Genomic DNA, 23,103 nt, shown 5'->3' with positions numbered 1-23,103 from the left:
TTATTTGAAAAACAATCTTAACAGTGTTGACTCCGAAGAAATGTTATTCAGCCTGCCTATAGGTTATGATATGCCTTTTCATTTCTTGGCCTGAAGATTCCTTCAGAATAAAGTCACGGTCATTTCAGCAGACATTGAAGGCAGTTAGTTAGTTGTGATCTGCATGCGAATAAATCCACTCAGCATTCTGATTAGTTATAATGGGTGATAAGAGAATTGTACAGACCAAAAACTCCACATACTTGTTTCATGCATGTAAACCTACTAATGAGAATGGGTTTTGGCAAAAATCTGAGCATTGATGTTCCTGCCACTGGACCTCAGAATTGCTTGTTAGTATTCTGGGAACCAGAGTGCAGACACAGATACAGTACAACTTGATCTTGAGGGCCTCTCTCATCTCCTGGCCTTCGATAAGTTTGTTAAACAGGGAGATGAGAGGAAGCAGTCTGGAGAGAGGATGATATGTAAGTGGCTTAAGAGACCTGGCAGTTTAGGACTCCTTGGCAACCTTGCTGTGACCTCCCACCTCTTCTTGCCCATCTGTGAAATGGGCTATGCACCAGGATTATTATTCAAGATGATAATCTTGAGAACATCTTGGCATGTGACTCATGCTATAAATACACCTTGCTGCCATGTGGAAAATAGGAGTTTTTAGCTGAAATGTATAATGGGGTGAGGCAGAGGGTATCAGTCACTGGTAGCAGGAGGATTGCCAGAGGCAGGAGGTGTGCGGGAATGAGGCAGATGCTTGCCTAAAGAAGGAGAACAGAGAGAAGCGTGAAGCATCTGGGGCAATGTGGTGGAATGTTCAAACAAACAAACGCAATATAGATGTTTGGACGTCTGGCCTGGATTTTGAAAGCAGTCAGGGGGTTGGAGATGAGCCTCTGTCTTTTCACCTTGCAGGCTCTGTGCTCCTGCTTTGGCACACACTGAACTCCAGAGGCCTTATCTAACCAGTCCCCATGTGGGGTTCAGCTGCTATGTTTGAAGGCTGGTTGTGTTGCAGATGCAGGGAGGGGTTAGAAACAGCCAGACCCTGCAGCCAGGCTGTATGGGCATGACTGTGGCTCTACCACTGACCAGCTAGGTGACCTTCAGCTGACGCCTCAGTCTCACCGTGTCTTAGTTTCCCCATCTACAAAGTGCAAGTAATATTAGTACCTGTCTCAGAGATTATCAGGAGGACACCTAAGGTCTGTATACATAAGCATAGCAAGGCACTTCTCCAGCCTTGCGAATGGCAGAGAAGAAACACAAACTAGATGGGTTGAAGAATATTCACCTCCAGAGAACTGAGTATGTCAACCATGAATTATGTGGTCATTCTCAGAGCGGAAGCATCTGCTAGAACAGAGGAAGAAGGGTCACAGCCAGAACGATGTCCCACCTTGGCTGGACCACTGGCTATATGCTGAGCAGGTAGTGGAGGACTCGTTTTGCTCAGGTCTTGAAACCCCAATGCACCTCTTCCCTGCTCCCAGGGAAGATGGAAGCTTGGTAGGGGTTGGGGTAGGAGGGGTCTGTATCCACAAAAACAAATTCCAGTGGCCACTATCCCAGAAATTTTTATCTCCTTATCAGTGTCAGTCTTTCCCAGTCATTTGCTGATACTGTATCTCTGCTCTGGAATCCTGCAAAATCATTCCCCTGTTATCTGTCTGCCTCAGCATGGGGAAAAAAAAACCCTCTCATCTGGAACTCTTGTCTAATGTCTGCCATCCTGCCTCCCAGCAGCGTGTGGGCAGGTCTGCTCTGTGCCGCACACATCTTCAGAATGACTAGATTTCAGGTGTTCAGAGCAAGTGTCTTTAAATCCACTGGTGAAAGGAGACAGCAGTCATCTGCCGGTTGGTGTTTGCCAAGATGTGGCCTCATAACGGGTTGAAGTGATGGCTGCTGGCATGAAACCTGGTTCCCCCTGGGCGTACACCCAGCCTGAACAGCTCCTTTAAAACCAAAAGCAATTTGTCATCTTTTGATTCTCTTCCAGCACTGTCCCTGTCACAGGTAGATAAATGAGGTGGCATATGGGTGTCCAAACGCAGGATCATCTAATCCCAGTGGTTTCCTGCAGAGCCAGCACTCCGTGAGGGTGGAGAACACAGTGGGGTGGTCCCCAGTTTCTGGGTTGTGACCACAAGCACATTGTTCTTCCCCTCCATGTGCCGTTTATATGCATGAAATGCTTTCTCAGAATCCCTCAGCCTCCAGTGTGCCATCGATAGATGCGTTCCTCATTTCAGAATCCTGAAATAAATCACACATTTGTAAGCTCAACATCTCATGTCTGTAGTTCCACTGAATGCCACTAATCAAATCAGTGCCTCAGCAGAAGCAACAGGCACCCCTGAATTAGAACTAAGGGTTGGGCTTGACGTTCTAAAAAGCCTTGATTAAAGAAAGCCAATGGGAATGGAGGTTGCATTTGGGTTCACCTTGAGATGCATGCTCTGTATGTGACTTGAAAGATACCCACATAGTTTTCTACACAGCCCACATGGACTTTAGATTTTCTCAGTTGCATGAAACTAAAGTCACCAGGTTATTCCCAAGAATACAGTAGGCAGAAAAGGTCTCCTGATGCCTCTGGGTGCCTCATGGGTGAGCTGTGACACCCAGTAGATGAAGGCTGGGCCAGTGTGGTGAGTGAATTTGGCTGGCCAGGGAAGGCCCTGTGCTTGTATCAAGGGGCTGACTGTGTTGCTGGTCCTGCCAGACAGCTTTGATTTCTTCTGTGGCCACACCCTTCATCCCTGCAGGAGCCAGAGTATCTGAGCCCAGGCTTGGCTGGATTAGCTCAAGTTCATCCCTAACCACAGGGAGGATATCTGCCCCAATAGCATTTCACTGAATCCTTGAGCATCACTGAAGCAGCCTGAGACAGGAGCAGATGTGGAGCATCTTCTCAAAGCTGGATCTGCTCAGTGTGGAACAGATTCTCACACAGGCCACTGATGCTGGTGGCCAAAAGGAGTTTATTGTTCTGAAGGAGAAACTAGCATGAACTGTAACATTTAAACTTTCATCCACAGAAGAAATCAAAGCTGTTTGGCAGACCAGCAACACAGTCAGCCCCTTGGTACAAGCACAAGGCCTGCCCTGGACCAGCCAATTGAGTTTTAGCCAGTGGTTCATACTAGCTGTCTTATAGAACTCCGTGGGGCTTAGACTACAGCACATTGGGGTTAAAAGATGGATCTGGGTTCCTGTTCCCTGCCTCTTCCAGCTTCTGTTCTTCATTTACAGACTCTGTGTTTGCTGCATCTACTCGATAAAGTTGGGGAGGAACAAACGAATTAAATGTTGGAAGCACAATAGACACATCTTAGCTCTAAGGCTGAGTAAGGCATCTTACTTACACTTACAGAAAAAGGGAAGGAAGTGTGATTTCATGGAAGATGATAGAAGAGAATAGCTTTCTCATTAAAAGACAGGCACAAAACTAAGTGAATCTTTAAGGTAATTCTGCATTTCATTCATGGTGAAATCACAGAATTTTTTTTTTTTTAAGCTAAAAAAGGCTGAGCCAGCTGTACATGATATATTAAACCCACACATTTACTTACTTTAGAAAAGTTCCTATTTTGAGATGATCATTCCTGGGGGGAAAAAAAACAATTTTGGTGTGCCTCCTGTCCATTGAAAAGGCTCTATACATGTAAAGAGTGGTTTCCATTCCTTGAATCAGTGTCTTTGAGTTCTGCTTTCTTCTCAAGCTACGTCACAAAGCCAGGGAAGGGAGGGCTGCAAACTCCTTGAGGAAGGAGTCCCTTCTAACTCCTCTTTGTTGCCTCAGAGTATCTGGCAAATAGTAGGCACTCAATCAGTGTCTTATGAATGAATGAATGATTGAGATATTTAATCCTTTAAATCATTGATAGCCAGCCTTTAGCCATCAGAATTGTTCACTCGGGGTGGGGAGGTGAGAGGGGGTTGTTAAAATACAGGTGCCTGGGCTCACCCCCAGAGCTTTTTGACTCAGTGGATCTGAGGTGGGGCCCGAGATCTTGTATTTCCACCAAGCCTGCAGTTGATGCTAATGCTGTTGCCCAAGGGGCTATACTTTGAGAACCACTGCTTTGAGGGCCATTCTACTTTTCTGGTGGTGCTAGTAGTAAAGAACCCGCCTACCAATGAAGAGACATAAGAGACATGGGTTTGATCTCTGGGTTGGGAAGATCCCATGGAGGAGGGCACGGCAACCCATGCCAGTATTCTTGCCTGGAGAATCCCATGGACAGAGGAGCCTGGTGGGCTACAGTCTATGGGGTCACAAGGAGTCGAACATGACTGAAGCGACTTAGCATGCATGCCCCACTTTTCCAAGTCTTCCAAAAGATTGATATTTATAACTGTTTGACCTTGCCCTGTAGAACTGAGATATAAAATTGATAGGATTTGATCAGATAGAAGAGCTACCTGAATCTTTTTCTTAATCAAAAACTACATTCTGTCCCTTGTACAATTATGAGAAAAGCAAGAATTGAATTGCCTCCTCCTTCATGGCTGTAACAGGACACAGCCAGCCAGGGTAGGGGTAGAGAGGCGCACCTTGCAACATTTAAGCCACGTTGCATCTCCGTCCAGTTCTGGAATCCACACTTAGTGTCAGATGCGCTTAACTGTAAAGTTGAAATGAGATGTGACCTTTTGCAGAAGCTGCAGTTGAGCAGAAAGGGTACAGGAGAGGTGCCTATGATACATAAGGGAACACGTTATTTTGCAAAGTCTTTTCCTGCTGCCTGTCAGCCTGAGTGAAGTCATTAAGCCCCACCGGGTTCAGAAACAAGAGGGAGTTTCATGGCCTGAGGAAGGCTGCTCTCTGCAGAGAGTCATTCTTCTAGTTCCAGATGTCACTTTGGATGGCAGGCCAGGAGCTAGAATTCCAAACCCAGCCTTGGGGGGGCTCCTCCCTTGTATCCGCTTTTGTGGGGAAAGAGCTTTCGAGACCGTGAGGACACACAGTAAAGGCCAGGGATGGGCCAGTAGAGGCACCAGAGGGATACCAGGCTCCCTGAATTCAGAGAACATCGAGATGGAACCTGAGAGGGCAATTGAGGGAAGGGAGGGGACGAAGGCCTCCCTTGAGCTTGACATATTGAGAGCATTTAGTGCCCTATTGCTACATAACAAATGACCCCAACATTTAGCATCTCAAAACAAACAATATTTATGGTCAAGATGTGGAAGTGGCTTAATTGGGTGGTTCTGGCTCAGAGTCTCTCATGAGGTCGCCACCAGGCTGTTGTTCAGAATTGCTGTCGTCTGAAGGCTTGGTGGTGTGAGCAGACCCACTTCCCAGGTGGTTCAGTCGCCTGGCTCTTGGCCAGAGGCCTTGGTCCCTCAGTCTCAGTACCTTAGGCCTCCCCCTCGGGCTGCTGACACTGCAGAGGCTCACTGCCCTCAGAACCAACAACCTGAGAACCAGGAAGGGGAGTCAAAATGCCATTGATGAGCTCATCTCAGAAGTGACTCACTGTCAGTCACCCCTGCCTGATTCTGTCCTTTAAGAACGAGTCACGATGCCCAGCCCACATGTGAAGGGAGGGTGGTGAGGTGCCACCTCCTGAAGGAGTGCCACCACAAAGAGAAAGCGCCATTCATCCTCCTCTTGCTGGGTCAGGAGAACACCAGGGTGATTGCTGAAGGGCCTTTGCTGAAAGGCGGTGGGAGCTTTTCAAAGGACCCTAGAGCTGGCTCTGGCGGTTTTGCCTGACTGAGTTGAGGACAGGTTGAGGGGGATGGGAAGAGGCATTCGAAACTCTCTGTGGGCTTTGATCCCACTGTCCTGTAGGCGCCATGCAGGCCCCTTCTCTCTCGCTTAGAAAGGAATGAAGCCACCTCTGAGTCCCAAGGCTCAGGCTTGGTTCCAAAGAAGAGGAAGGGGAGGCTAGCTGCTTAGAACCAACTCTGCACTGATGAGAGAGCGCTACACAGCACGGTGTGTCTCCTTGTAGATGGTCTGCCCGCCAGGTCCCCAGAAGGGGAAGAACAGGGGTCGCAGGCTGCAGTGGTGTTCTGGAATAAAGAGGAGCTTCCGAGCTGTGCCTCTCAGGAATGATATTTGGGGGGCAGGGGGTGTTATGTAGCAGGAGGGGGAAAAACCTTGTTCCTTTTTATTGAAGTGATCCCACTCAGGATAATGGCTCAGTACCACCAGGCATGACAGCGGCCAGCCCTCTGTGGCTATGGCTCCTGGGTACCACACAGATGACCTCCCACGGGGGCGAGGACAGATGCTTACGTAGCCACCCCAGCTCCGTAAGTGGATTCTGTTTAGCTGTCTGCTCTTGAGGATGCCAAACTGTTGGTGGTCATATTGTACTATGTCTCTTCTTATCTCCCCCATCATCCCCAGGGAATAAGCTAATCAAACTTGCTGATGATTTTACACTGAGAAGGAGATAGCTAATAACTTGGATGACAAGTATTAGAATACAATGTGATGTGGATAAATTGGGTCCATGTATTAAGGGCTATAAAATGAGATTCCATCAAGGCATGAATAATGGTGCCTGTGGAAAGAATTAATCAAATACCCCATTAAAAGGTATAGGAATTCTGGTCAGATAGCCCCTGTTTAATTACACTCCTGCCCCCCACCCCTACTTCATTCCCCTGAAGCTGCTTTCTAGTAGGAGATATATGGAAAAGAGTTGAAAGGAAAGAATAGAAAAATGGGACATACATTTTGATAGAACGAGATCACGAAGACAGATTTAAAGTAACCAGTGTTTAATTTAGGGGGAAAAAAGGCAATTGGCATGAATAATCATTTACAAATGTAATTTCCAAAGGAGCCCTGTTGATACCATTCAGCAAATGCCAACAAAGCATTTACTTTCTAAAGGGAGAAAGCAAGACAAGAGAAATGAAGGCATCTTCAGGAATGGACCAGAGGACATCCAAGCCATAGAGAAGAAGCAGATGTGAAATGAATGATACAGAAGATAGACTCAACTTCTGAAAGAACTCAGAGAACTGGCATTGTCTGGAGAAGGCTTCCTGGAAGAGGAGACTCCCGCCGAGCCCCAAAGTGTGGACAAGCTTCCATGTACTGCAAATTCGTGAGCACATTCTGGTGACAGGGTTTAGGGAGAAAATGGGCTGGAGCAGAACAGGGGGCACCCGTGGGATTCCTCTCTCCATGTCCACCACCACCACCACCCTGGTCCAAGCTATCATCACCTCTCGCCTGGACAACTGCAAAAGCCCGCCAGCTGTTTTTCCCTGCTTCCACTCTTGTTCCTCTGCAATTCATTCTGCACACAGAAGTGAGAACCAGAAAAGTTAATCATGTCATTCTCCTGCCTTGTGTCTTCCCATTGCTCTGAAGCTAAAAGTAAAAATCATTATCATGGCTACAAAGTCTTGTGTGGTCTGAACTACATCCTGTGCCGGGCTCCCTTTCAGTCTCTCTGTGCCAGTCAAACTGGCCTTCAAAATCTCAGCACACTGGGTATTCCTGCCAGGGGGCCCTTGCACATGCTTTTCCTTCTCTGTGTATGATTTTCTTTCATCCCCTCTTCCTGAAACTGACTCATCTTTCAGAATGCATTTTAATGATTACCTCCTCTTAGAAGACTTCCTGATTGTCGTGACTTAGTCCACTCTCCCTCATACCTTAAAAACAAATGTTTGTGGTATGAACTTATAATTCATGTCTCCCCTACTAGGCCACAATGAGCTTCTCCGGTAGCTCAGTGGTAAAGAATCCACCTGCCAATGCAGGAGACGCGGGTATGATCCCTGGATCGAGAAGACCCCATGGAGAAGGAAATGGCAACCCACTCCAGTATTCTTGCCCGGGAAATCCCATGGACAGGGGAGCCTGGAAGGCTGCAGTCCATGGAGTTGCAAAAGAGTCGGACACGACATAGCAACTCAATAATAACAACAGGGCCACAAGCTCTGTGAGAGTAGGAACCCAGACTTTGAATTCCCCAGGGTCTATCACAGTTTTAATAACTAGGCATTGAATAGGTATCATGACATTTCATTAGGAATAATGAGACTAGTTTAAAAATTCTACTTGACCAGTCAGTATGTAAGAGAGTACCATTGTGAATTACTGGCAAGAAAAACCTGAATTCATGTCCATACTCTGCCACCTGCTGGCTATGCTGGTATGAATAAATCCCAGATCCTTTCAGAGCCTGTTTCTTCCTCTAAAGTGGTGGTACTAACAGCCACCTCACATGGTTGTAGCAAGAAATTAATAAAATAATATAAAAACATTTTCAGCTGTAAAACCAGGCATAAAGATGTCCTATCATTTTGCTCATGCGTGGTATATTGGGTCATTAAACATCTGTAAGATGGATGGATGGATGGATGGGTGAACAGATTATCAGTTATAGAACCAGCACAAGAGCCAAGAAGGGAACCTGGCGTAAGGACAGCATGCTGGAAGCCAAAAGAGGAGCGAATTTTTCAAAAAGTAGGAGGAGTCTTTTGATCGCCCAGAATATCACATACAGTAAGTAGAGCAGGCAAGAAGAATGAGGTAGGGAAGAAATCATTTACTTTGGGTAGAAGGAAGTCAGTGATGACCTGAGGGCGTGTCCTCCTCAACCCTGTCTTATTGTTGGTGCTTTCAGTGACATGCCTTATTTGCAAATCACTCTACTGATTTTTAATCTTTTGGGGGGAAATCAAATTGATTCGCATATACAGCAGAGCTGGTCGGATTACTCCAGCTGCTGCCAGCAGGTGCTGACAAGTGAAGAAGTGAACGTCAGAGGATAAGAAAATACACTAAACACTTACTTTAATAAGGCCTAGAAAACATTGATATTTAATTAATTGCCATGGATAATCTGGTTTCAGTTTCAAGGGTTGTTTCACTTTTTACTCCCTGCCTTTCAGTCAGAATAGGGCCGTATGTGTAGGCAGGGACCAGTGGTGTGAGCTCTGATGGCAATTGCTCATTACTCTGTGCGTTTTTCTGTCCCTGTGATGACACCTCACTTTTACCACAACCGTCCATGCAGAGTAAGTCACTGTAAAACACACACACACACACACACACACACACACACTAACTGGCTGAGTTCCTGTCCTTTTGATTGGCTGCTTCTGCATCGTGGTAGGGCTTGGGCTCACCTTCCGGCCAGGCCCTGATCCAGCCAGTCTGTTTGTCCAGAAATAAAGGATAAGATCGCCAGTGCTTCAGACAGAAGAGTGTGATGGCTCACAGCCCAGCTGCTTCATTTAGAGCCCGCTGTCGCCTAGCTTAGATCTCAAGTGTAGAAGATGCCTATAATCATGCTTCCTCGGAGAGGTGGTGTGAAGATTAAATGCCATAATGCATGTAACATGCTTAGGTTGAGCCCAACCCAGACTTAGAAGTGAGTTAATAGAAACCCAGAAGTCATGATAGATTTAACCCCTTTTCCAAGATCTCCTCTATCTTTGAGCATCGCTGCTGAGCCCCAGCCTGGCTACCCTTGAGGAATTTCCCATGGTGGGTATTTCATACAGCAAATAGCTCTTAGAGGCTGGAATTGGAAATCTTGAGGAGTTCATAAAGGGCTTTTGGGGTGGGGGCTGGGGTGGGAATGGGGCAGGGCCAAGAAAAGAACTCTGTGGAATTCCTAGTGATCCAAGATGAGGCCTGGAAGAGAAGCAGAGGCCAGCCAGGAAGGCAAGCAGTTAGACCTGAAACATCTGAGTAACACTGTCACAGAGCCCAAGCAGGAAGGAATTCCAGGGAGTATCAAACACTTTAGAAAGGTAAACGAGACAATAACTAGCAAAAAAAGTTTTTGAATCATATTTGCCTTTTCAATGAATTCAGATTAATTTAGTTTGGGGAATTTTAAAGACACACATTGTAATCATTGGAAATACCCTAGAGCGTTGTAAAAACCAGGGTTGGAAATCACTTTACCCTCTACATGCTAAGAGTAGAAATCAATCTTGCAAGCAGATTTTAAAAACTCCTGAGCCCGGGACAGAAATCAACCTGGCTGTCAAATCTACACTAAGTCCTGCTCCTGATTATCTCCTCCCACCCCCCGCCACCCTCTGGCTCCTTCTCTGCACTGTTGGCAGGAAGAAGGATACACATTCCTGATTTCTTTCACAAATACAGTCCCTAAAAGAATCAGAGGAAGCACGGAGAATATAGAACCAGAATGGGATCAGTTAAGTCCTCTGCCTAATTTCTTTTGTCAACCCCCCCCAACCCGCTGTTATTTAGGCCCCTTTTATGGTTTTACAAGCAACGCTGTAGTGAAGTTTCAAAGGCCAACTGGGTTTGAAGAGTACTTTGACTTTTTTTGTTGTTATTGTTATCTCTTGTCTTTAAAAAAAAAATTGTTGAAGTATAGTCAATTTACAATGCTGTGTTAGTTTCAGGTATACAGTAAAGTGATTCAGTTATACACACACATATATATTCTTTTTATTTTTACATTCTATTCTGTTATAGATTATTATAAGACATTGAGTTTAATTCCCTGTGCTGTACCGTGGGTCCTTGTTGGTTATCTATTTTATCTATAGTATGTGTATTTTAAGAGTGCCTTGACTTTTTAATTTTTTATTATATCCATCAGTTTGGGAGCTTTTTTTTCCTGTGCAAATCAAAACAGTCCACATACATATTTAATTTTAAGCTTTAAAAATCCTCCCATCTCCATGTATGACCCCATTCATTTCTTTTCTCAATTGTGTGGGTGCCATAGCCCTGGAGCATATAATTTAGGGTCCTGAACTTAATGGGGGTGTCTGGAGGTCACCGTTAAGTGGATACACTTCTTTATTAAGTCAATATTTGATAAAGCCTTTTTGAAAATGCTAATAAGTATGTTCATGGGACTGCCTGCTAAGATGAGAGAAAAGAAAAAAATTTAAAGCTTGCTTTTATTGCTCCAAACCGTAAGTAAATGGCCAGATCTATCTTCCTTTCATCTATCATTTATATTTATTACATTTGGTGAGTCTGGTTAGTGGTTTAGATTCCTTAGGTTTTTACTACATCCAGATTCCTATTATGCAGTCATCTCTGATAAAACCTAATGGGATACAACCCTGGACCCTGGAGCATAACGTGATGCCAGACCCCACTGCAAATATGTTTCCTACTAAAGCAAACTATAGTGGAAAACATTAAAGAGAAACATTCCCTGGTCACTTCCAATTGCAAAAAAACCTTCATAAATCACTAGTTCCACAGAGAGCTCTCCCCAGATCACATTTTTTTTCTCCTTGCCTCATTACCTCTATTGTGAGAGCTCCCTTTGCCCACATACTCCTGAGAAAGCGATTATGGTGGTTTGTGCCCTCCTTAAAAACATGGCTTGTGTACCAGTTGTTTTTTTTAATGGGAAGTTATTTGTATTAAGAAATCATGCCCTTGGATGTGTTGGCAAGCACCAAGGGCAAAACCCAGACAGTAGGAAACTGCAGATTAGATGGCCTGAGTTTTCAACAGATAAATGATAAGGGAAATAGATGGAAGGAAGTGGTCACTTAAAAGTAGCATAAAAGATGTCTACAAAATGGGTAAAACTAAGTGACAGTGTCTAAGGATACACACTAGGGTGATAAAACCATAAATAAACGCATGGAAACAAACACGTAAGTCAAGAGCGTGGCTGCTTTGGAAGTGGGGAGGAGCTGTGATTGGGATAGGGATAGGATAGACGTGTGGAGGGGCCCTGGGGGCTGGCGAGGTTCTCTTCCTGCACCTGGTGTCCAGAGGATGTTTGCCCATTTGTTTTGTGCAGGTTTGAGTGTTTGTACGTTATTTTACAGAACAAAGTTTTCATTTAATGAGTCTGCTTGGGGTTCACATTACCTATAGTCTTTAAGGAATTTGACTTTGGCTTGTACTAAAATATGTCTTACTTTCTCACAAAGAGGAATACCGCAATTCCAGCTGGAAGGGCACCAGTGGAGTTGCCTGGCAGTTCTGTCAAAATCGAAAAGGAAAAGAAGATCGATTGGTGGAGATTTCATGGGTTCTGGCTGCTGAAGACCTCCTGGTCTTTCTTTTTTCCCTCCTTTTTTTCCATAGTCAAGGATCTAGTTCTTTGCTTTTCATCATGGGTTGTGCTGTGCTTAGTTGCTCAGTTGTGTCCCACTCTTTGCGACCCCATGGACTGTAGCCCACCAGGCTCCTCTGTCCATGGGGAGTCTCCAGGCAAGTATGCCAGAGTTGGCTGCCATCCCCTCCTCCAGGGGATCTTCCCAACCAAGGAATCGAACCCAGGTCTCCCACATTGCAGGCGGATGCTTTACCGTCTAAGCTGTCATGGGTTACACACCCACAAGCCTTCCTCACCTAAAACAAAGCCTAGAACTCTGACGACAGCCACGTTGCTCCCGCCCTCACACCTCGCTGACCTGGGGTCACCTTTAAAGACCGCAGGGGGAAATTCCCTGGTGGTCCAGAGTGGTAAGGACTCTAGACTTTCACTGCTCAGGGTCTGGGTTCAATCCTTGGTTGGGGAACTAAGATCCCACAAGCCTCACCATAGTAGCCAATAAATAAAGATCACGGGGGTTTGCTTACTTTACTCATCCCGGCTGTTAGTCTCCCACTTTCTCCCTCTCTGTGGTCCCTGCAGGTGCCAGTCTGAAGTGGCCACCCTAATGTGATTTTAGGGTGACCTCTGAAAGACCTGTTCCTCCAGTTGGGATGTCATTCCTTTACCTCAAGGCTTTCACCAAGGCATTTGCCATCTTAGTTTGAATGAGTTAGATGAGAGTTCACTTCAATAGAGGGTGAAGTCATAAAGAACAGGACTCTGGAAACCTGAGGTAGGAGCCCAGTAAGGGAAGACCTGAAAGGGAGTTGGGAGTTTACCTTTTCTTCTTTCTCTTCTCAGCAGATCTGGCCTCAACATGTTGATATTTTTTAGCTTCAGTCTAGAATCTCACTAAAACACAACATTTACACCTGTCTCTGGGGCAGCTTCGTGAAGCTAGTTGTCCAACTCTGTCAGTGCGGAAGCCTGAGTCCAGCCTGTTGGGAGTCAGTAGGGTAGGTCAGCTCCTTGAGGGCAGGGGCTTCATCCTGGTTTGCTAACCATTCAATTCTCAGCCTCCAGCACAGGGCATGGCACAGAGTAGATGCTCAATAAAAACCTGATGAGCTGGGCTTCCCTGGTAGCTCAGTGGTAAAGAATCCACCTGCCAGTGCAGGAGACATGGGTTCGATATTTGACTCCAGAAGATTCCACATGCTGTGAGGTGTGAGGCGGACCCTAGGCCGTGCGCTACAACTATCGAGCCTGTGCTCTATGGCCCGAGAGCCACAGCTGCTGAAGCCTGGCGCGCCAGAGCCTATGCTCCGCAGCAAGAAAAGCCGCTGCAATGAGAAGCCAGTGCCCTGCAAGAGTAGCCCCTGCTCACCCCAACTAGAGAAAGTCCACGAAGCAACGAATACCCAACACAGATGAAAGTAAATAAATATTTTAAAATATTTAAATAAATATTTTAAAAATTAAAAAACAAAGCACACTTGATGAACAAATGAATAAACAAGGAACCAGGCCAACAAACAGCTTGCAGCAGCAGGGGGAGCACAGGTGGGTGATGAGAAAGCCACTGCTGTTGCTCTGGTCACTGCAGACTTCTGGGGACATCGCTCTCCTGGTCCCCTCCACCCCGAGCATCTCCTCGTCTGAGGCCTGAGGTTGACCCCCTCCGCTCTGAGCCTCCCTGTCTTCAACAAGAAAATCGGCCAGTATCTCGTTTCTGAGAAGTGACAGCTCTTAGCACATTTCTCCCACTGGCTCAGCACTTTGGGGTCACAGAAGTATTTTCCCACACACTGTCTAAATTCACGTTGTCTAAAATCCCATGAAATAGGTAACTTCCACTTTATAGAGGAAGAACTGAGGCTGAGAGGGTGACTGATGACTTTTGAGCGGCAGGACTATGCCCAGAACCTGGAGCTCGGGCTCCCCGCCCCCAGTGTCTTTTCTGCTGCACTGCCCTTGGCTCTGGTGCAGATCCACATGACGTGGGATCTGGAGTCAGCCCTTGCCCTCAAGGAGCTTAAAGCCTAATTCCGGCACAGAAATATCTACCTTAAATAATAAACTTGGTTCAGTAAAAATATGTAGCACTGCTTGATCCTTCTCCAGTTTCAGTTTCACTTCACAAAGATGCTGGAAAAGGTTATTTCACTGTTATGTCTTAGAAAGGTTCTCTCTGTGCAAACTTACCGAGTATAGACTGCGGTGGCCCAGCAGTCTTCACTGTCTGCTATGGGAAGGAGGGGGAGAGCATAAATAATAGAAACGCAAAGGAAATCCCAAAGACCTCATCTAACCAATGGTGTCATTCTCACAGTTCAGTGGATCTCCTTAGAAATAACCGCATCATAGACAGAAGAAGGAAAACAAGGATCTAAATAATCCATAATCTAGAGAACTGTTCCATGACACAGTGTTGTAGCAGAGTTAACACTACTGCCTTGCACAGACAAATGTCCGTGTTGTGGGACTTTCTTCCCTCTAGCTTCTCTTACATCTCTTCTGAGACTCTCTCTGTGACTGCATGAGAGAGGCAGGGCTGGTCCTGGGGCTTAGAAGCATTGACTTCTAAGTCGGTGACTTGCCCAGGGCTCCTCCACTAGTTAGTGGTATGGGAGGAATGTGAACCCATGCTCTTCTCAGCCCCCACCCTTTTCCTACTTCCTTTCCTGCGGTGACCCCTCTTGGGCTCCTTTTTCAGCCATCCTTAAGAAGGACCCAGCAGGAATTCCCTGGTGGCCTAGTGTTAGGACTCCAGGCTTTCATTGCCGTGGCCCAGGTTCAGTCCCTGGTCTCGCAGTGGCAGCTTAGTGACTCACGTGCTCACCGCACTGGCTCTTGCCAACACTGGCTCATGTTACAGTGGTTAAGCGTTCACTGACCACTTTGCAGTGTTATAATCATTTAATTAGTCTATGCCTAGGAGGAAGAGATACTTTATTTAGAAGCTTACCAGTGAAAACCTCTGAGACTGCAGTTCACTATGATTACTTTGGGATGATCTCAGGATCTGCCCACCATGCTTCTGATCCACTTAGACTGGGAAGATAACTAAGAAGGGCTTTGTCCAAGACACACGCAGCCAATGTGCTGAGGACGATTGTGGCTAGGTTCAAGAAGGGAGGGCAGACAGATGCCAGAAGGCAGGATAAGGAGAAAAACATTTTAGGATCTTCAGAAAAATAACCAGGTCTTTTAATGCTTCTCTTAGGGCGAAACAAGAGTAAAATTTGCCTTCTGTTATCCTGGCTTGGGGATAGCACTGAGGTTCACATCAGTCTGTCAGCCTTGACTGCATGTTAGGGCAACCTGGGCAGCATTCACATATCCTGTTGGCAGGTTTGAAAACTGGCATCAGTTTTTTAAAACTCCACCTTGGTTTCAGTGTGCAGCCAAGCTTGAGAACCAGTGATCAGATGGGTGGTAGTGGCTTTTCAGGTGTTGACCTGGCTGGTTGTTGTTGTTGAGTCGCTCAGTCATATCCGACCCTTTGCAACCCCGTGGACTGTAGCACGCCAGGCTTCCCTGTCCTTCCCATCTCCCAGAGCTTGCTTAAACCATGTGCACTGAGTCGGTGGTGCCATCCAACCATCTCGTCCTCTGTTGTCCCCTCTCCTCCTGCTTTCAGTCTTTCCCAGCATCAGGGTCTTTTCTAGTGAGTCAGCTCTTCACAACAGATGGCCAAAGTATCACAGCTTCAGCTTTAGCATCAGTCCTTCCAATGAATGTTCAGGGTTGATTTCCTTTAGGATGGACTAGTTTGGTCTCCTTGCAGTCCAAGGGACTCTCAAGAGTCTTTTCTAACACCACGGTTCAAAAGCATCAATTCTTAGGCCCTCAGCCTTTTTTACGGTCCAACTCTCATATCTATACATGACTACAGGAAAAACCATAGCTTTGACTATACAGACCTGGCTGGATTAAACTACATTTCCCAGAAGTCCCTATGCTGTGGGCTGCTCACTGACTGGGCCATGGAGACCTGGAGGAGGAAGGCACAGCAGCAGCCATTTTGTACCACATGTGCTGTTGCCAGTTGGCCGCTCACCTCGCTGGTGGGCAGAGGCCAGACCTGCAGTTGCTCCACCTTCCCCGGATCCTCATTCAGCCTGTCCGACTCCAGGACCAAGTCTGTGTGTTTAGTTTCTTGAAGGCCTCTGGCTTCTGTGGGAACATGCATAACATGGAAATCAAAGGTATAAAGAATGGACAGAAGTTTCAGTTCATCCTCGTGGGGTTCCAGTTAAAGCTTATGAGTTCCAAATTGTTCTTGATCTCTGTCACTTTCTGTCCTCTTTTCTTCCCAATGCCTGCCCTGTGGACTTCACACTCCATCATCAGATGCAAAAGCAACAGCCTTATAGAGGCCTTTTAAATAGCAATTGCTGTTGCAAAAGGTCAAATACTTGGAATAGACCCATAGATACACAGGTACATATACCTGTATGTTCAGATCCATTCTTGTAGGTTTGCTTCTTGGATCAAATGCTGACTAATACAGGTGGCTTTCAAAATTGAGGATTAAGGGATTGTCTGTATCCACAGAGAGACATCCTGTTTAAGAAGGAGATGCCCGTGGCTCTGACTAAAGAGGAAGGCAGGTTTGACAGCTCCCTGTCTCCACCGCCAGCCCCTGGGTGACATCTCAAGGGTGATTTGAAAACCTTAAGTAGATTGGTAGTATCCAGGCCTGGTGATACGTGGGAAACCCCTGGGGAGATCTTAAACGTGCGAATTCTTGGGCTTCGCTCCACATTTAGGAATCAGAATCTCAAGGATTGGGGCTGAAAGTGAGAATTTGTTGCTGTTGTTGTTGTTAGAGTGTAGTTGCTCTTGGAAGCTTCCCAGCTGGTGCTAGTGGTAAAGAATCCACCTGCCAGTGCAGGAGATGCAGGAGATGCAAGAGATGTGGGTTCCATCCCCGGGCCAGGAAGATCCCCTAAAGGAGGAAATGGCAACCCACTCCAGTATTCTTGCCTGGAAAATCCCATGGACAGAGGAACCTGGTGAGCTATAGTCCATGGGGTCCCAAAGAGTTGGACTGAGTGCTTGTCAGCAGCCGCATAGTTGTTTTAAATGTGTCAGATTTAAAAAGCTTCCTTTACCCAAGCTTTTCTGGGGTGCTGGTAGCTTCTGTTTCTTGATCTGAGTGCTGTTACATGAGGGTGTTTTGTACATCCAAAGTACGAATCACAGGTGACACATCTGTGATTTATAGCATCTCTTGTATGCATGTTATACCTCGATCAAATAAAATAAGTCCCACCTTCCCCTCCCTCATAATTCCATATTCCAGTGACTGGCCAAAATTCACTGGACTAGCTGATAGCTTATATTCTTCATAGCAGTATTCAGAGAAGAGAAGCATAAAATCCAGCAGTTGGGGAATAGTCAAGATGCATCTATAACCCTAATGATACAGTTCCCTGCAGTTACTGCAGCCCTGAAGAGGAATATGAAACAGTGGGGCACCGGGCCAGCTGGCAGTGATAGGAGTGTGTGGCAGGACAGTTAGGAACTTCACCTTGGAGCCAGACCACAGAAGGCTTTGGACACCAACTGAGAAAGAAGGAAAACCCACTTTCAGAGTGAGTGCTTTATTTTAAGGAGCAGTGAGGGGCCTCTTACGGATTTTGAGGATGATGATTGATAAAGGTGGCATTTTTGAAAGTACAATTGTAAATATAAAATTATATCATCCGTCATATGTAACTGCTCACAAAGACATTGTTCGAAACACAAACTGGTGGGTGACAGAGCAGGCCCTGGAGCTGGGAATTGGGACTTTATCTTCCTTTGGCATGAAGACAGACTTTTCCATCTCAGCTTCTTTCTGAAGTGTTCTTAATCTATACCCTGTTCTGGCCTGCAATTAAATAGAAAAATTTTTTTAAAAAGATAACCTCTGAGCCACCAAGGAAGCCCTATTTGAAGGCCTAGGAGGTTCCTATGGAGCATGGCTGTTATAGGTACAGTAAGATCTTACAATAGTGCAGGGAGAAACCTCACTGGCTGATTCATTTTTTAGGCAATATGTCCAACAGTGGTTCTCAAAAGGGAGTTTGGACCTGGGGGAGAGGGATTCAGAGGCGACAACAGAGAACTGGGTTGAATTACAATTATCTCTGGGGCTTTTTGAAATAAAGAAGTGCAGGCCCTACCTATACCCCCATGAATGGGTCTGCCACTCCTTCAGTCTGTCCACCAGCCTAAATGCTGTCTTATATCTTCTTTAATATCCAGGGATGGAGTTTAGACAACCTCTTTTTGTCACCCTTTTCTGAGTGTGACAACTTTGTATACCTTTAATTCTCACCTGCCCCCACCCAGGAAAAGACAGCCTCAAAGTCTCGAACTCCTGAGTTTTCAAAATAAGGGCAGAATTAGACCTCAAAAGCAAGTACCGGTTGAGAAAATCAAATCACAGACACATCACCAGACTCCTTTTGAAAGACACATTTTCTTTCTCCTTTTCATTTACAGTATTTTCATTTTATCTTTTCTTCCTCTAAACTCTATATCCTTCATAGCAGAACTCAGAGAAGTAACCATACCCTAAACTCTATTTGGAGGACTATCTAGAAAACGCTTTGATTCCACAGGGAATCCCCTCTGAAACCCAACATATTCCTAAACACCCCTCTACCAACTCCCTGGCGTGTGCAAAGGGCGCGCACAGACCTACCTTCACATTAGTTTCTGCTAAAATAGTTAGCAAGACAGATCTAATAAGGAGAACAGTAACATGGGGCATTCCCAAGTGAGAGGCTCTTTCCTGGGCGTCCACATTGTTTCCTTCCTTCCTCTCCTGCAGCATATTTGAGAATCCCTGTCCAGTGTCCACGAGTTGCCTCTCCCGCTCCCATCCCCATCCCCACCTCAGGGCCTTTCTCCAGACTTGCTGAGAACTCTTCGCCGCCATCTTTTCTTTCCAGCGTTTTTCAGGAAAGGGAAGCTCACTTTAATTGGCCTGCCCCGCATTCCTCTTGGTCTCCCAGGGTGGGCCTGGCTCTGGGGACACGGAGGCAGCTCTGCCCACACCCGGCTTCAGGTTGTCTTGCTTTTACTCGTGTGTGGCAGCACCCAGATTGCTTCGCTTGGTTAGTCAAAGCTGGCAGAGGCACATGGTGCAAAAGCTGCAAGCCCCAGACTGGAGGAGGAAGCCTCTGAAGGCAGGAGGGTGAGCCTCAGTTCTCCGGCCCAGTCATCGCCAGGTTCAGGTACCCTGGAGGATACGCCGCTGGGTCATTGTCTGGCCGGAGGATTCCTGAGACATCAGGATTATGTCTCCGTGGATCTCAGAAGCATTGCGTCTGTCTGTCTGTTTATGTGGTCCAACTGGCACCATCTAATCAGAACAGAACCAGATTGCTGAAGCTGGAGAGACCTCCAAGGTGACAGATCAGGCCTCCACATCCTCTTGTCACACCCCGACTCACTGAGGCCATGCAGGGAATTTGCTCAGAGTCCCTCAGGTAGGAAGAGAACTGGGCCGCTCTCACAGGTATTCCAAGTCCAGCATTCCACAACTGCCCGTTGCCGCTTCCCACAAATGGAAGCTAAGTCTGCTGTGACTCTGTTTTCTCATAATTATTTTATGATCATGACGGTGGGTGGCCAAGACATTAACAGGTCCAACAGAGAGTCACAAGACCCTCAGACCTGGAAAAGTCATGGACCCACCCAGGCTGGGCTTTGGGGTTGGGAGGTATTGATGTGTTTTATATATATGCATATGTGCTATGCCAAGTCGCTTCAGTCGTGTCAGATTCTGCAACCCAGTGGACTGTAGCCTGCCAGGGTCCTCTGTCCATGGGACTGTCCAGGCAAGAATACTGGAGTGGGTTGCCATACCCTCCTCCAGGGGATCTTAAGAACCCAGGGATCAAACCTACATCTCTTATGTCTCCTGCGTTGGCAGGCAAGTTCTTTACCACTAGTGCCACCTGAGAAGCCCTTGTTTTATGTTTGCCTTTGTTTCTTCTTTCTTAGTCCTCTTCTCAGTTACTTTTCATTTAGGTCTCGAAGGGGCTTTTGCATATGTAGAATTTTTCTGAGAACTGTGACTGTAGGTACAAGATGTAATGTCTCTTAACCTGGGTTTTGATAAACTACACTGCATTGTGTTACAATGAAAAAGAAGTCGTATCCTAAGTTATGTATTGTATGTATGGAATTTGTGTACCGTGATTTTATATTTGTAATGCATATATGTTTTGACATACTGATAGAAGTATCCTTTACACTTTGGGGGAGGAAATGTGGATTTAATCACAGGGGGGCTTTTTTTTAGATATAATTGTTATAACATTGTATTTGCTTTAGGTATATAATGATTAGATATATGTATGTACATTTTTTTTAATTCATCGAATCAGTAGTGCACATACCTACTGAAAAATTCAGACAGCACCAAAAGGCCCCCCACTGAGGCTACCCATTCATCCTCCTGGAGGCCACAGCTGTTAAATTCTCCTAAAGATGGGCAAGCATAAATGTGCTTATTTCTTTTTCTTGTTTAATGAATGACTGTATATTATATGCATCATCCTGCACCTTACCTTTTCAATGCAATGGGTTCATTCATTAGTTTTAATACATATATATTGAGCTCCTGTTATGTGCCAAGCAGTGGCTGGAATCCAGGGGAACCAAGTAGATTCACAGCCTCTAGGGACTTGTTAGGGGATAGAAACAGTAAACAAATAAGTATATGATGGCAGGAGAAGAAACGTCAGTGTGGCAAAGGGAAGGGGGTGCTCTTGTACACGAGCTAGTCAGGGAAGGCCTGTCTGAAGACGCTTGAGGCCAGGCCCAGTGTGAAGTCAGAGCGTTGTGGACACTTGGCAGAAGGACTCTGGGCAAAGCGGGCAGCAGGGGAAGACCCTGAAGCTGGAGCACACTGAGCTGGTCATTCTCCTGGACAACAAAGGGCTGGGTGCCTGAGGGGTGCCACCCCATGCTGCTGGGGGTGAAGCATCCTGAGAAAGGAACCAGACCACACATGGAGACTCAGTCAGCTAAACTCTTGTAAGTACTTGGGTTTGATTCTGAGATGGAAGTTATTGGACAGCTTTTAGATGGGAAGAGACAGGCTTACTGTGGTTGCTGGGTAGGGAACACCCAGTAGAAAGGGGAGGTGGGGTCAGATTCCATCAGAAGGTGCCTGGGGAAATTCAGGCGAGAAATCATGGTGGCCTGGGTTGGACTGGTGATGGTGACACTGGGGAAAAGTGTGTTCTGGAGGTCTTTGGAAGGCGTGCTTCCCAGGTGGTTCAGTGGTAAAGAATCCTCTTGCCAGTACAGGAGACACAGGAGACTCAGGTTCGATCTCTGGATCAGGAAGATTCCCCTGGAGAAGGGAATGGCAACCCTTTCCAGTATTCTTGTTAAAAAATCCCGGGGCTAGAGCCCATGAATTGAACACAGTAGCCACTAAGCATGCACATATGTGGGTGGATCGTCTGTGAGGTGTCAGAGAGCTGCAGGAGGCTAGGGTGGCCCCTGGGTTTGGGCCTGGACAGTGGGTGAATGGTGGTACTGGATGGAGATAAGGAAAAGCAAGGAATTGGAGGAGACAATCTAGCACCTGGTTGTGGATGCATTTGTCACATTAGATGTGCCAGTTCAATGGGCAGGAGTTGGCAGATGGCTGGATATAGGCTTGTGGACTTCAGACAGAGGTCAGGGTCAGAGAGACGAGTCTGAACCTTATTAGCATATAGGTGGTCCTTAGAGCCCTGGGGACAGATGAGATGAGAGCAGCTGCCCAACATTTTTCATTCCATGGTTCCTCTGCAATAAACAGAGAGATGGACCTGGACCCCTGTCCTGACGGGGCCCCAGCCATTGCCCCAAAGGCCGAGGGGATCAATGTTCTGTCACAGCTGTCACTCCTTTGCAGCCAAATGCATAGTGTGGTCACACAGTGTGAAGGAGAAGAAAGAACTCTGGGCTTGGGTCAGGACCTGGGTTCTGGGGTCAGCTCAGGCACTGTCAGCTGTGTGACAGCCAGCCTAAGGCCCTCCTGGGTCCTGGGCTCATCACCTAGAGGGACTGAACCAGGTGATCTCGGGATCCATCCAGCTGTAACATGGTTTTCCTGTTAGTCAACCAGTATGAAGAGTAAAAAGAATTCCCATACACCACTCACATTAAAAAAAAACAAAACCATTATAAGGACATTTGTACAGTGAAAGGGAAACCATGCAATCAATCGTGGAATGCTGCTGTTTGGGGCTAGGAAGGCGATTTCAAACTTAGAGAAAAGTTGCAAAAATAGTTCAAACACTCCTCCTCATATGTGTGTGTGTATCCATTTTTACATTTTTAATTTATTATACATTTTTGAATAGTTTGAGAGTAAGTTGCAAATATCATATCCCTTTACCCCTAAATATTTCAATGTGTATTTCCTAGAAACAAAGATATTCTCTTAGGTAACAGTAGAAAGCTACTATACTTGATGTGGACGTAATTCAAATTTTTCCAGTTACACTGTATAGCAAAAAAAAAAAAAAAGTTGGAAATCCAGGCTGACCTGTGCCTTTAGTTAGCATGCCTAACTCATGATCCATACTTCAGTCTGCCATCCACAGCCTTGACCCTTGTGAAGACTCAAAGTCATGTGTTTTGTAAAATGTCTTTTGATTTGGTTTGCTTGATGCTTCCTCATGGTTAGATTCAGGTTTTGCATTTGGGAGTGGAAGGCTCTTTAAAGGTGTGAAATCTGAGTCCTTAAAGGGAGTGAGATCTGAGTTGGGCCAAGGATGAACAGAAATCAGAACAGCCCTTTGACTAGGTACCTGATCTCTCAGAAGCCTGAATGGGATTTGAAAGAGAATATTCACCTGGTGTGGACATGGTGTGTGTGAAATACATTCTGAGCTAACATTTTGGCAAGAAAGGGAACTCTCTCCCCAGTAGACTTATTCTCCCCTGTTATTCTGAGTGTCTGATAAATCGTTGCTTCTATATAAGGCCTGCATGAGCAGTGACCCGAGGGCTGGTGATGGTTCTCATGTTTTACAAATGGGAGACCTGAGGCCCAGGGAGCACGTGCATTTAGGGGCCTCCACACTCATGCCCTTTCTACTCAGCT

At 46.1% G+C, this 23,103-nt stretch overlaps 1 protein-coding gene across 15 annotated transcripts in view; it reads left to right on the top strand.

The window, feature by feature from the left end:
• The window catches only part of ATXN7L1 (ataxin 7 like 1), a 264,853-nt gene that overhangs the window by 113,649 nt on the left and 128,101 nt on the right, over nucleotides 1-23,103 (top strand). Inside the window, exon 4 of one of the 15 annotated variants that reach the window (XM_015468944.3) lies at nucleotides 6,860-7,377. In XM_015468944.3, coding sequence (XP_015324430.1) covers nucleotides 6,860-6,942 — 83 coding nt within the window. In that variant the 3' untranslated portion in view covers nucleotides 6,943-7,377. 15 annotated transcript variants of the gene reach the window in all.

Source organism: Bos taurus, chromosome 4 (genome assembly GCF_002263795.3).
Source record: "Bos taurus isolate L1 Dominette 01449 registration number 42190680 breed Hereford chromosome 4, ARS-UCD2.0, whole genome shotgun sequence".
NCBI lineage: Eukaryota > Metazoa > Chordata > Mammalia > Artiodactyla > Bovidae > Bos > Bos taurus.
Note: the sequence above shows the minus strand (reverse complement) of the source record. Positions and strands in the feature narration are given on the sequence as shown.